Consider the following 14,730-nt stretch of genomic DNA (forward strand, 5'->3'; position numbering starts at 1 on the left):
CATGGTTGACTAGCTCACTGCACACCTGTGGGCAATACACGGCTGTTGACTCTATAAAAAGAGCTCCGCCCAGTGCTCTGGGCATGACACGGTGGCAGGTCTACAAGGCTGCAGAAGAGCAGAGCAGAGGCTGGAGTGTGGCAGCACAGAGGACAGAGGCGCAGAGGACAGCTGTGTGGGATGACTGTGCAGGCAGAGGGGCCCAGAGGATGGCTGTGTGGACAGAGGAACCCAGAGGACAGCTGTGTGGACAGAGAGGCCCAGAGGACAGCTGTGTGGACAGAGGGGCCCAGAGAACGGCTCTGTGGGCAGAGAGGCCCAGAGGCAGAGACCAGCTTGCTGCATGCTGACTCGCTTTGAGTGAACGGGATTTTAGTGACTGACCTGCTCCCTGGAAATAAAGTTGGGTATGACCCTTTCATCCCAAGAACGTTTTGCTGTTAATTTCTTTGGTCACATTAAATCCATAGCGAACTTGCCCAGGGCTGAAACCCAGTGACAAGACAAATCACTTTCATCATTTGGACGTAAGTCGACAGGGTAGCCCCAAAGTAACCTAAATATGAGTCCAAGTACATGGCGAATACGTATTTTTATTCTAAAAAGGCCCCATTTCAGCTCTACTGGTGTTCCCCCTTCCTTGCACTACAGCCTGGGAACTCAAAACTGGAAGCTTTGTTAATCCTAAAACTGATCTCATTTTCCCCACTACTACCGTGTTGCCTGTTGTCCAGTGTCCTGAAAACTGTATTTTTTCATGTAATTGTCTTTGGGGGATATGAATTACTAAAAAAGGGTATTTTCAGACCCTTGTGATGGTTTGGTGTATTTGTGTAGGTCAGCTGGCAACTCCAGGTATTGAAGTCTTCATGCTCAGTTAAGGTCAGGGAGCACTACAGCTACTGCCACACATCCACACACCTCTCCCTGCAGACTCTCAGGGCACGGAGACCAGGAGATCCTGGTGTCACGAAGCCTGTTCTGACTCGAAAGGCTTACACTGAATTAGCTGTCCAGGGAACCACTAACATTTTAAGTAACACTGGGAAATGCTGGTCTGAGCCATTGGTTCCCAAATCTTTTGATGTCAGGACTGCTTTATATTCTTAAATTACATTCTAAAATTACTGAGGACCCCAAAGAGCTTTTGTTTTGACTGTTACATCTACAAGTCTTTTCCATTTGAGAAATTAAAACCAAAAAAAAAAATACTGACTTCACGTACAGCCATGTTGAAATAACAGGGACCTGATTTACCCCTCTTGAAATCACCAAACCATAAAATGCATGAAAAAATACAGTTTCAGGACACTGGACAACAGGCAACAAAGGACAGTAGTGGAGAAAATGAGATCAGTTTTTAGGATTAGCAGAGCTTCCAGTTCTGTTTCCAGGCTGCAGGGCAGGGCGGGAGAACACCAGTGGAGTTGGAAGGCACCCCACGTTGAGGAGACAGAGCCAAGAGTCCAGAGGAACCAATGAACCAATGTAGCTAGAGATTGAGGGACTGGAGAGAGCTGTGCAGAAAAATAACTCCAAAAATACGCACAGCACTGCGCACCCCGCACTTTGCAAGTCTTCAGCTGAGTTCTGTTAGTACAAGCATCCATATGGAGTAACTGCTCAAGACAATGGAAAACATCTGAATGACGCAGAACAACGTCTGGTGCTCATTTGAAGCAGGGAGCAGAGCCTATTCCCACCGGTGAGACTGGGAAACATGACTCATGGAACTCTGGATGGAGTACACAGGTCTTGCTTCAGTAATGGGGAGTGATTGGTCCTGGACTCAACACTGCTCTGGTCCTTCCTAACAAATCTTGCAAACAGCAAAACAAAAAGGATCAGTTTCCAAATAACTGCATCCCAGAAAAAAGCTCTGGAATTTTTACAGGAATACAGAAATACCCACCATCAATTCCTAGTGTCTGGCATCCAAAAATTACCAGACATGCAAAGAAGCAGGAAGATATGACCCATAATGACGACAAATGACACAGATGTGAAAATGAGCAGGTAAGGGTATTAGAAGTTAATCATAACAGAACTCCTTATTCTCAAAAAGTAATGATATGGAAGATAAAAATGTTCAAAATCAAACATGGCAGGTGAAAATTATAACGTAGGAGGTGGAAAATACACTGAATGGAACTGACAACAGACTAGTCAGTGCAAAAAAAATTTAGGTGAAGTTAAAGACATTAAAAACTATAAAAAATGAACACTAGGGAAAAAAGCAAATTTAAAAAATGAATTTATCTGTGAGCTGTAGGACAGTCTCACGGACCCTAATATATATGTAACTGGAATTTCCTAAAAGGACAGAGGAAAAATATTTGGAAGAAATAGTGACTGAAAAATTACCAAATTTGATAAAACTGTAAACTTAAAGAGATCCGAGAAGCAGCAGCCACGCAGCTTTCTGATGTTTTGAATGCAAACAGGCCCTTCCTGTGTACTAGAAATATTGCTGTCTATTAAAAAGTCTCTCTCAATCCAAGTAAATGTCTGATGACAGATACTCTAGTAGTTTATCTGGGCAAAACAATTTTTTTTCCAAATAAACTCATACTCTGAAGGCAAAAGGTTTTCTAAGAGACACATCCAGTTTCCTTGAGTTTGTGAGTTAGCTATCCCCAGATCAAGGGCCATTTTCAATGTTCCACTTGGAATTACAGATTTTTCTATTTTGTAAGTCACATAAAGACATTTAATGGAAGAGTCTTATGCCAAGGATGTTATGAAATTGATGGTATACTCTCTGATAAGCTAAGACATCCTGTCCAGGTTATGTACCAATTGTTCCCAATTAACTCTCTGAGCTCTCAGAACCAGTTATATCGTAGGTACAGTTTATCAACCCGGTAAGGACTGGGGGGATCCAGAGAAGTAAGCAATGAAGACACAAGAAGTACCTAACTGGAATGAAAACTGAAGGCTTGAGGCAAAATTTGCTTTATTTTATATACTTGTTCAAAAAATTGTCACTTGAGCTCTACAGAGCTCTGGAGGCATTACTTTCACTATCATAAAATAATTATAAAATGGGTATTAGTCCAATCTGAAAATATTTAATACCGTGATTTCTCATAACTGCAGACCACCACCATGTGAACAGCAGGAAAGGGTTCCTTCAACAGCTCTGCGTTTCACTCCCAGTGACTTGTCATGTACAGCTCCTCCAGTGGCCACCATCAATGTTCAGGAGGTTTCCTTTTCTAGTATTTTTCTACAGTTTCTTGAGTCATACTTAGATTTAAAACTGGGAGATTCATACAGTCTCTAAGAATTCTAAACAGCTCTGTGGAATCCAAAATTCTTAAAAGTTTATTCTCTTTATTAAAAATATTAATTGTACACACACATACACATAGAATTGGAGGCATTTTTGAAGAATACTACCACCACTCTTGCTTTTGCCAATGCCTAGTTCTGCCACTTGAACCCCAGCTGCCCCAGATGCAAATATACTGAACCATCTTTCCCCATCACAGGTGCCACAGCCCGTGTCTTATCAATTTCTTGAAGGGAACTGAGAGAAATAATAAGCACACACTTAAGAGTCAATATTTATTCTGATTAATATGTTACAAAATTTTGACAGATTAAATTTATGTAAGGAGCACTAATTTATTAAACATTTTACAGGTTTTTCTTTCCACAGAGTAATACAGTAAGTAGCAAAATAATACTTGGCACAGTTATAAATAAAGAAAATATAAAATAAAAACACCCACAGCTTTCATACAATGATGCTGTTTTTATGCTTATTAATATTTCAAATAAATTCCTGGGAACAATAAAAATATGAAGGAAAAAAAACTCCAAAGAACTAATTCATATTCAGAATTGAGAAATAAGTTCCTATTTGCTAAAAGTATCCAATTAAGCTGATATGAACTATTCCAGGAAGGGTCACCTTCATACACAACTTTAGAATTGGGTTAAGCTGGTTCCACGCATAAGACCCACAAAAACACTGAACAGACAGTACGCTGCTGTGCCGCTGGCTCCTGACCATCTGACCATTTCTGAGTGACAGATGTCACTGATGCTAAGAGATGTTAGTACTAAAGCAGTAACATGGCTAGTATCTTCCATGTACTTACACACCTGGAGTTTTTTTCTATTTAACTGAAAGCCATCTCTTTTGCACCAAAAAGAATATTGTACCACAAAGAAAATACGGTAACAACACTCTTACCCAAACCCAGAATGCCATCACTGTATTTGACTATTAATAAAAAGGTATTCGATAAAAACTGCAACTGAGTCTTCATGTGAAGTGGCTCAAAATACAAAAAATTAAAACGAATTCTAGCCTTTTATAAATAACTTTGAATTTAAAAATTATCTAAAATTGCCCCCAATTAGTAGTCAAAACTAGCAGACATATTTGTAAAATTAACCAATTTTTTACATCCTATGACAAAATGGCATAATGCTATTGCCACCCCACACCCATCTCTTCCCTTTTCAAAAATAAAGTACATATGCCAATTTTCTAATATTAAAACACTAACATACACACAGGGCAATCATTTTGATGTGTGACTTGTGCTCAAAGAAACTACTATATAAAAATGGTACTTGGAAATACTGAACATCAACTATGTACACTTTCACTGCTCCTCTTACTAAGGCAAGGGGCGGGTATACCACTAGATTGCTTTAATTCCTGTAATCTGCATTTTACAGAGAATACTAATTTTACCAAGCATCAGACATGCAGTGAACTTGCAGGGTATAATGCCTATTAACAGCAATATTGAACATCACTAGAAGCTCATTAGTTATCTCCCTTTTCTTTTTGGTTGGATAAAATGAAATGAGCAGCTTTAAATATACTAACACAGACACAAAGAGAAAACTATTTGATAAATTATTTATATACAGATACACAATCTTTACACTGTCTAGGATCTGTCATCAGTCTGGCCACCTTTTCCTTCCCTCCCCGAGCCCGTTTGCTCTCTCGGGTTTCCCACAGGTTGCTCGAACCACAGTTTGCCACAGCACTAAGAGAACTAAACCGAGTCTCCTCCGTACACAGCATTTATGGATGCAGTGACTAACAGTTCACCATGAGAGGATGGAAATGCTGTAACAAAAACTGATCAGTGCATCACGTTTGACAATAAGAAAATCTTTCTGAAACTGTTTCAGACAGCATTTACAAACTTCAAAACATTCAATATTGGGAAAATTGAAATAGTCTTGGGGGTTAAATTCTTTCTGATAGTTTCCTTTTAAAAACCAGAATATATACCATTATCATTTTCTTTTATTCACATGTGCTATATGTACAGGGATCATGCTCCATCTTTAGCGGAACTTCATTATTTTGCAGCTTAGACTTTTATGTGTATCCATTTGTCTCTATGACTGAGAATTTTGCATTTACTTATTCTGTCTTTTCTTGAAAATACCTCAACTCTTAAAAATCGAACTGTTTGCACATAAAATTAAATTCTAATTTATGTTTTACTGGATAGTATGTGCTAGTATACATTCTAGAGGTGTATCATGCACTTAGTAGGGCTTTTAAGTTTGAACAAAATTGTATGACTGACTATACTCATGCAAATGCTCCTATCAGACCATAAAACCTCAGGGCATTACTACAAATTATTTCACTGAACTAGAAATACATCAGCTTTGCAACAGCTGACAGCAATAAAATAGTCAGTACATTTTTTGGGGAACATTATTTTCTCTTGCCTCTGAAGACACATTACAGTAGATCCCTAATATAACCACATGATTTTCATCACAGTATTCACATGTACATTCTATAATGTACATAGAACTAGTCTGGATCAATTTAAGAAAACTCTCCTAGAATTAGGCAATACTCATAGACTGTACCATAAAATTTAGCTGTATACCATAAATTCAGTTTTAGCTAGAATTGAGTATCTCTGAATCGAAGTTTCAGCCCATGTCTGCCAACAGAGTAAGTTCACTCTTTGTGAAAATGTTATGAGAACAAAACAAAAACGTTGAGTATGTTGTGAATTCCCATGTTAAGAGCCATTAAAATTCTTTTTCAGATCTTTATTCTTCCCAGAAGTGGCAGTGTGTTCTGTCCATGTTTACTTTTGTTAATAAAAGTGTTGAAAAAAAAAGACTGTAAAATTCACTGTTAGCCCTACATATAGCATGCTGTAGTTCGCAGGATGTGGATTCGAGTGCGAGAGAGACACGGACAGACAAAATTTTCAGGCACCACTCAGCAGTATGCTTCACAGGATAAAGATGCTGCTACACAAGCTGGTACCCAGATCCTGATATCTGGTCATATTCTATTGTATACTGCCTGGTCCAGTCCACAGTAACAGGACGAAAGAGGCCACAGCATCGAAATTCAAAGAAGTCTATAATATTCCTTACACATCCATGGCTAAGACAACCCCCCAAAAAAGAAAAAGAAAAGTCTATTAGTACAACTTATCATAGGAGTTTAATATAATTTGTGTTACATACATTTTTTTCTAAACTTAAAAACTGAGGTTACTTACCAGAAAGAACCTAACTCTACAAAATATATATGCTTTCAGGTTTCTTCACAGATCTGCTGACACTAAATTTTCTTTACCCTTTTGCTAAGTTTAATGGATTACACAACTATATAGTTATTCACATTTGCATTTCTTTCATTCCTGTGTCTTATGCAATTTCTGATAAAACCTTTCTTTGACTGATAACTCTTTGGCAAGGAATAAACTGTACCTAAAATTGAGAGCACAGAAGACCAATAACTACAAGGAGCATGAATCTGGCAGTGTAGGTAAGAGCAACAATTTTTAAAAAGACATAACAAGGACAAGTTCAGGGAATTTTAGGACTTTAGTAACACCCAGAAAAGCAGTCACTTTTACATCTTATATAATTACTTTGCCTATGGGAGAATTCTCAAAACTATCCAATTGACTCTCTTATTTTTGCTTTTATTTAAAGGTTTGTATGCTTTCCAGAAGCATGAAATAATTAAGAACACTACGAAAGACTGAAGGTAGTAGGTAAGTAGCTTGAACAGAACTTATAAGTTTTACCTATTTAGGAAACTGTTTCTTAGCATCAAACTGAATGCAAATTTTAAAAATAAATACATATATAAAGAAAAGGACAGCCCCTTCAATAAATGGTGCTAGGAAAACTGGACAGCCACCTGTAAAAGAAAGTTGACCACTTCTTTCACCACACACAAAAATAAACTCAAAATGGATTTCAATACTTGAATGTAGGACATGAAACCATACAACTCCTAGAAGAAAACGCAGGCAGCAAGAAGCTCCCTGACGCTGGTCTTGGTGACAAATTTTTGAGTCTGACACCAAAAAAGCAAAGGGAACAAAAGCAAGAATGAACGCGTGGAGCAACATCCAACAAAAGAGCTTCTGTGCAGCAAAGGATGCCAAAAAGAACTCATACAACTTGACAACAAAAAAACAGTCCAACTAAAAAATAGGCAGGAGACCTGAAGAGACATCTTTCCTAATGTCTATTAGAAGACACACAGATGGCCAACAGGACCATGAAAAGATGCTCCACCATCGCTAATTATCAGGGAAACAAATCAAACCACAAGAAGACATCACCTCACACCTGTCAGAATGGCCAATATAAAAGGCATGAGATAACAAGTATTGGTGAGGATGTGGAGAAAAGGGAACCTTCTACACTGATGGTGGGAATGTAAATTGATGCAGCCACTATGCAGAACATTGTGGAGTTCCCTCAAAAACTTAAAAATAGAACTATCCTGTGATCCAACAGCTCCATTTCTGGGTCTTTATTAAAAATATACCCCAAAACACTAACTGGAAAATATAACCAACACTCTCATATTCACTGTAGCATTATTTACAAGAGCCAAAATACAGAAATAAACCGAAGTTCACTAATGGGTGAATGGAAAAAGAAAATGTGGTGTGCATATATAGATATATATGCACACACACACATACACACATACACATATACATGTACACCCACACAAACACTGAAATACTATTTTGCCATAAAAATGAAATCTTGCCATCTGTGACAATAAGGATGGACCTAGAGCACATAGTGAAATAATACAGAAAAAGACAAATACCATATGATTTCAATTATGTGTGAAATCTGAACAAACTAACAGAACCAAGCTCACTGATAAAGAGAAGAGGTTAACCAGTGGCTGCCTGAGGCTGGGGGTAGGAAGGTGGGCAAAAGAGGTGAAGGGGTTAAAAGGTATAAACTTCCAGTTTTAAGTCATGGAGAGGTAATGTATTCAGCACAGTGACTGTATTTAATAATACTATATTGCACATTTGAAAGTAGCTAGGTGCAGATTTTAAAAGTTCCCACAAGAAAAAAAATCCTGCTATGTAAGGTCATGTTAGTCAGACTTAGTGTGCTCATCATTTCACAAGGTACACAGACACTGAATCGTGCATCTGAGATTAATATAATGTTACACATGTCAATTAAATCTCTATTTTTAAAAAGGAAAAAATAAAACTCGATATGTGGAAATTTTTAGTATCAGAGGGCAAATAAAATAAATAATTTGCACTGAAAAGCTGCTGCACTAGAGTCTGGGAAATTTCCCTAAATATGAATTTCAGTTGATGGAAATTTATAAACTGATGGAAAGGTTAAAGAACAAATACTAAATAGTAGTAATTCAATAAGGTTTCAATTGTGCAATTAAGAAAAAGAATATCAGAAATTTACATATAATTAATTAGATGAATCCTAAAGTTCTGGTGAACTAACCAATGCTAGGTCTGCAGAAACCATAGAGATAGGTAGGATTTATAAGCTGTTTTACACATTGAGAAATAAAAGCAATACTTCCTATTTCATATCCTTTTGCCATACATAAAGAAAATATTTATCTTTGACATATTCACTAGGTATTTGCTGAGTTCAGTTAGTAAAGAACTTTATATGCCAAGGGAAATTATTAAATTTATAAACATGTACATACTTGAATGGGCTTTCAATAGATGTTGTTGTGACTTTAAAGTGCTTGTATCTTCTGGCATTCATTCTTTCATTTGTAGTAATACCTAGACATGATATCTAAGGATGAAAAAGCAAACCATTAACTCTCTTTGAATACTTAATGTAAAACATGTTAATTCTGAAGAGGACCAGTATGGAGAGAAAAATGATGAAGTTTGACTTTGTTTTCCATCAGATCATCAAGTCAAACTAGTTTGCGTGATAGCGTTTTGACTCTGAAATGCAGCCAGTTAATCGGAAAATATTTAAAAACAGGTTAATTGGCATTATACATGTGGACAGATAAACACTATATACACAGATTTCTCCATCAGCCACTTCAAAAATAAACTAAAAAAAAATCCCTAATTAAAAAAACTCAAATACTATTTGTAGGTAATAAAACATTACTATTAAAATGAACACAAGATTAATGGTGTCATCAATCTAAGCCCATACATATATCCAACTGGATGTACTTGAATCAGGAACAAACAAAAAGTTCTGTCAAAAATAGTACTGTAAATCAAAAGTTCTACTGTAAGAAGAGGAAAGAGGGAAATAGAAAGGAAAAGTCAACTGAAAACTTTTAACCCTGAAAAGCGTGGTTAGGAGAGTTCATCATCTTTGAAGGAAGGAGTGAATCTAAGATGTCCAGTTAGTGCACTGCAGAGCAGATGCATGACTTGCACATACCTGGTACATCTGACACATGAGCAACACAGCAACCCACATGAAATGAAAAACACTGTTGAGAAACATCCAAAACATCCAAGGCGAGCACGTGGCAATCTGAGTGATATACGTCCAAAACCCGTCCTTGGTGTAAGTGGTCTCACAGTGGAGTCCCCAGTCTGGAACCAGAGCAGAAGTACTCTCGTTTACTCAGTGATCACCCAAGACCCTCATGCAGGCATCTGTGGTAGGTGCCACTTAGAAAACATGATCCGAGAGTCTAGAATTAATCAATGACTTTCAATGCAAATTTAAAAAATTTTAATACTCTTAAATATACATTATGTAAAAATCATCAAAGACAGAAATGGAAAAGCAGCAATCCTAAAAAAAGAGTACTTACTATAATAATAGTTGACCCTTGAACAACATGCATTTGAACTGCTTGGTTCCACTCATATGTGGATTTCTTTTTAATGAATAAAAAGGAAAAATTTTTTGGAGTTTCGCAAAAGCTTGAGAAAACATTATATCTAGCTTATTTTATTATAAGAATACAGTATATAACACAAATAACATACAAAATACACACTGACTGACTATGTCTGTCATCAGTAAGGCCCTGGCCACCAGCCCCATGTTGGTCAAAGGTCAACTGTACACAGTTTTTATCTGACTGGTATTGTATGTATACAGTGCCTAAAAGAACATTTTCTTTACACAAAGATGAGATGATACATAGAAGTTAAGACTTTTTGTGGGTGGGGGGTATATAGCATAACAAGATTACCTTGGTGAAGGAAACTTATTCCAAAACAGTATCTATTCTTTGAGAGCTGCTGCCAGATAGAACTACTGTTACTAGCAGGGCCATGTTCTCTCAAGGCGTAGTGGGTCAAAATTAGTTCAAGATCTTTGACCATATCTATTAATTTCTATTTGAAGAAGTAGCCTCTTTTTTTTATTATGGCAGTAACAGAGATTACTCTTACTATCTGTGGGAACAGGAGGACTAGGAAATTATCCTTGTAAGACTTATTTTTAAGCCAGGATCTACTACATCTTTATGCTGAGTACCACCAGAGCCTAAAGCATAGTAACATATCTTCATTTAAACTCTTTCCAAATTATGTTCTCAACAAAGAAACATCATTTCTTCTAAGATACTATACCCACATGATGAGGTGAATGACAACTTATTCTTAAAAAAGCAACTTCTAATACCTCTTAACATCCTCTAGAAGACAATAATTATACCTCACTTTTCAAAATATTTCAAGTTCTAATGCAAACTTAACTTCAATTATACTTCCCCAACTGTTTCATAAAAACTAGCACAATCACAAAATCTGTGAACTACTAAAGCAAGCAGATGTGAAAAATGTTGGTGTATTTTAGCCAGTAGCTTTTCAAAGCCTATTAACATTAAGCAGACACATTTTTCAGAGAACACACTAGTAATTCTGCTAATACTCTATGTTGAATATGTGTGATGGTTCTGTATCTATAGTTCTTTCTGCTTCTTTGTAGTGAGGTGCCCCAAACCGTGATTTTTAGTTAAAAGACTTGTGATTATCCTATTTTACTGTTAATATGGAACCATGAGTTTACAAACATTTGTGTCTTAAGAAAGTAAAAAACTAATTGTACTCACAAGAAATACAACCATAAATCATCCAGCAGATCATAAAAAGCAAGAAGAATAGGTAGCCCATAAAGTATCTATGGTTGCCTGCACCTAAAGAATAACACAGAAGCAATTTTTTTCAGCTAAGATAAAACTGGAAGTACACCTTTTGGGGGTTGTGGGTGGCGGGGGAGATGCCATGAAAGGTGTGATACAAGTTGGACATTAATCACATACACTGTTTATGTTATAAAATGTTCTTCAAGAAATTAAAATGCTTTAATAACATCTTAAAATAAGAAAGCTTATATTACAAAGACGTGATGGCTGCAGTGACACTTGTTCTGAAGGCAAGTGTCCCAGTGCACCAATGACAACGTGAGCTTTAGCTCTATTGTTTGCTTGCTGAGGTCTACCTTAACCCTAACTCCCCTCTACTCTGATAAATTTTATACTCCGGTTTTTTAAAGGCTCTTCTCAAACAGGGTCACACAATCTTGGTAATGTTTCCCTGCTGTCAACTCATAAAACCCCAAGGGCCCCCTCAGACCCCTTGGTTCTTGCCCTAAGAATACACCATTCCTGATCACTGAGGCATGTGGAATTCTTACCTGTTATTCCTTTCTGCCTTTGTACACCACATTCTTTCAAATATGTTTATTCCCTCACTTTCTCTACTTTTACCTGTCTCCTTATCAATTTCACTGTCTTTCAATGGAGAAAACAGGAAAGAACAGCACCTGAAAGAACTGACAAGAGAAACTGTATTGCTCTTTCCTAGACACTGACTTTGTACCTTTTTTCCCCTCTGACAACTGAGTTGCTGTCCTGTCAACAAGAAGGTAATTGAGGGACTGGAGGTGTAGTACGTACAGAAATGAACTTCCTACTATCTACTTGAATATGGTACTTCATTACCTACAATAACTTAAATGAACAATGTATTTAGAAATTATAAACACAACTTACCTACACAGTTGCCCACCCATGGGCAATGATGATCGAATTTTGCTATGCAGCGGTTGCACACACCACAATGTTTGGACCTCACTGGTTTCCGTATCTGTTAACAGGTAATGTTAAAAGATTATGGAAGGCACTATACCCAAGGGAGAAGAAAAGCTGAATGCTTCTTTTCTCAAAATTATGAAAATCAAATCATATTTTTTGAAAAGGATTATAACAAAATTCCCAAAGGGATAAAGCCAAACAAAAACCACTATTGCTTTTTAAAATCTCAACCACAACAACAAAGACAAAAAGGATGAGGCTGAGGTGCGGACCATTCATTCACAAAGTGATTAAGAATCAAAGTCCAGGTGGTGTTGGGACGAATGATAGTACCTTTATGTCACATCGCTCAAATTTCTGAATGAAAACATATTACTCTCCAGGGTTCTAAATGAAAATGTATTGTGACTAATAGTCATGATAATAGTTGTTTAAGAAAATGAAACTGTTCTTTTCGAAAAATGTCAAAGGTGAGTGAAAGCTTTTAAAATTCAAAATCATTAGTAAAATGTCATCCTAAAGTTAACAAACCTAGCAATCAACAGTACGTGCACACATTTTTCTGTGCCTCCTGAGAGCTCAGATTAACGTACAGTGTTTTCTTCTGCCAAACTGTATGACCAACAGACAACACGCTTAAGAAGTTCAGGCAATCCCTATTTCTTGCAAAAAACATAAAATCCTTAATTCAGCTTACAACAGGTACTAAGTCATGTGTATAATGCCTTCCTGTTTTAAAAAGTGTTGTGCAATGTTTTACTCTGCATTACATCAGCCCATGAACATACACAGTGATTTCAAAGGGCAACTTGTATCTCCATGCTGGACACATGGTGGGGCTGGAAGTATTAGCCAGAGACCAGTTTGTAACATCCTTCACTGCTGGCTCAGTCAAAGCACTGCCAGGACCCCAGTGTACAGAAGACTGCCCGCTGCCCTGAGGTACTAAGGAAAGGCATGTGGGTCATGCAGGTTCTGCAGGTAACTAAACTGATCTGTGGGCCAAAGAAAACAGTAAGTCATTTTTCACCACAGGTGTAAGACTAAACATACTTAGAGAAAGAAGTAGGATATATTCAATCCTACCCCCCACTCCTAACCCTCAGCTGTATTTCCCCATTGGCAACACTTGTCAATGAATTCTGAACTACTGACACAAGGCTCCTGAACATGACAGTCTCTTTGACAATGACAGAATAATCAATGTTTAGGGAATTCTGATCTACTTGTGTCTTCTGAGGGACCTGTCTATGAAAGTGAAGGATACCTATATAAACACCTGTTAATCTTAATTACTTTATAATAGGATATGCTGGTTATTTTACAACACTAAATTACCCATCCAGAAGTACACAACTTACAATAACATAATATATAATAAAACACTTATCCTGACAAGAATAGTCTTGTTTTTGCCATCAGATATTTAACAGTGAAACTGTACTGAGTGACTCTATATAAAGAATTTGTTTTTCATATGGCAAATACATCAGCAATACATATTTGACTTTGTGGAACAGAACAGTATTTCTACAAAATGTCCTCAACATAAGAATGCCAATCCTGTAAACTATCCTTTGTAAAGAACAGAAATAAAAACCTTTGAATGCTTCAGAACACAAAGAATCTAGTCAGCAATCTCAACTTGCTCCCGAAAGTAAAGCAGTATATATTTTAATATTCAAAATCATAATTGTTTAGTCAAAGAATATTAAAGAAAAACTTAGAGAATCTGTAGAATTAGAGCTGTTTCAAAACAAAACCTCATTCCATAATCCTAAACCAAGTCAATTATTTTATTATTACTCAAATGTTATGACATTAGTTTAGTTGCAATGTGTAACTTAAAGGTATAAAAGAACATTTAGGACAGGTATGATTTACATTTCCATGTTAAAAAACATGGCTTAACCACTGTGGCAGTCTATACATTTTTCATGAGAAGTACTTACAAAAATTAAGCAGAAAATAATTAAAACACAAAACTATTATCTGTATAAATTTGATGTCTACAATAAAATAAACAATGTCAATGTTACTATATCTGATTCCTAAGTAAATGCTATTTAACTTCATATATATCTTTATCTATGACCTAAATGAAGAAGACAACTTTTAATATCAATGATAAAATAGTGCTCAAAGTTGCAAAGAGCTCTAATACAGGCAGTAACTACTCAAATTGAACCAGTTTAGAGGCCAGGTTGTCTTATAAATTAGCTAGTGGATTTTCCTAATGTGACCTTTAAATATTTCTTATAAATTTTTCTTGAAATGTAACTAATAAAAACAATATACTAGGGAACCATAGTAAACCTTTGATAACTTAGTTTTTAATTTGTTAAGTTACATTTTAAGAGAGAACAGAGTAAGAGCAAATACAAATGAATGGCATCTCTGAATCATAAGCACAGCTGAGG

General features: G+C 36.5%; 1 protein-coding gene across 2 annotated transcripts in view; it reads right to left on the reverse strand.

Moving 5' to 3' along the window:
- Positions 1-3,556: 3,556 nt before the first annotated feature.
- Positions 3,557-14,730, reverse strand: part of ZDHHC17 (zDHHC palmitoyltransferase 17) — a 91,422-nt gene continuing 80,248 nt past the window's right edge. Inside the window, exons 13-17 of one of the 2 annotated variants that reach the window (XM_073214826.1) lie at positions 12,269-12,362; positions 11,327-11,410; positions 9,694-9,851; positions 8,981-9,075; positions 3,557-6,403 (exon numbers count right to left, since the gene is read on the reverse strand). In XM_073214826.1, the coding sequence (XP_073070927.1) occupies positions 6,265-6,403; positions 8,981-9,075; positions 9,694-9,851; positions 11,327-11,410; positions 12,269-12,362 (570 nt within the window). In that variant the 3' untranslated portion in view covers positions 3,557-6,264. The remainder of the gene's footprint in view (positions 6,404-8,980; positions 9,076-9,693; positions 9,852-11,326; positions 11,411-12,268; positions 12,363-14,730) is intronic. The other variant, XM_073214827.1, reaches the window with a different exon arrangement.

This window comes from Manis javanica, chromosome 10 (genome assembly GCF_040802235.1).
Source record: "Manis javanica isolate MJ-LG chromosome 10, MJ_LKY, whole genome shotgun sequence".
Classification (NCBI taxonomy): Eukaryota; Metazoa; Chordata; class Mammalia; order Pholidota; family Manidae; genus Manis; species Manis javanica.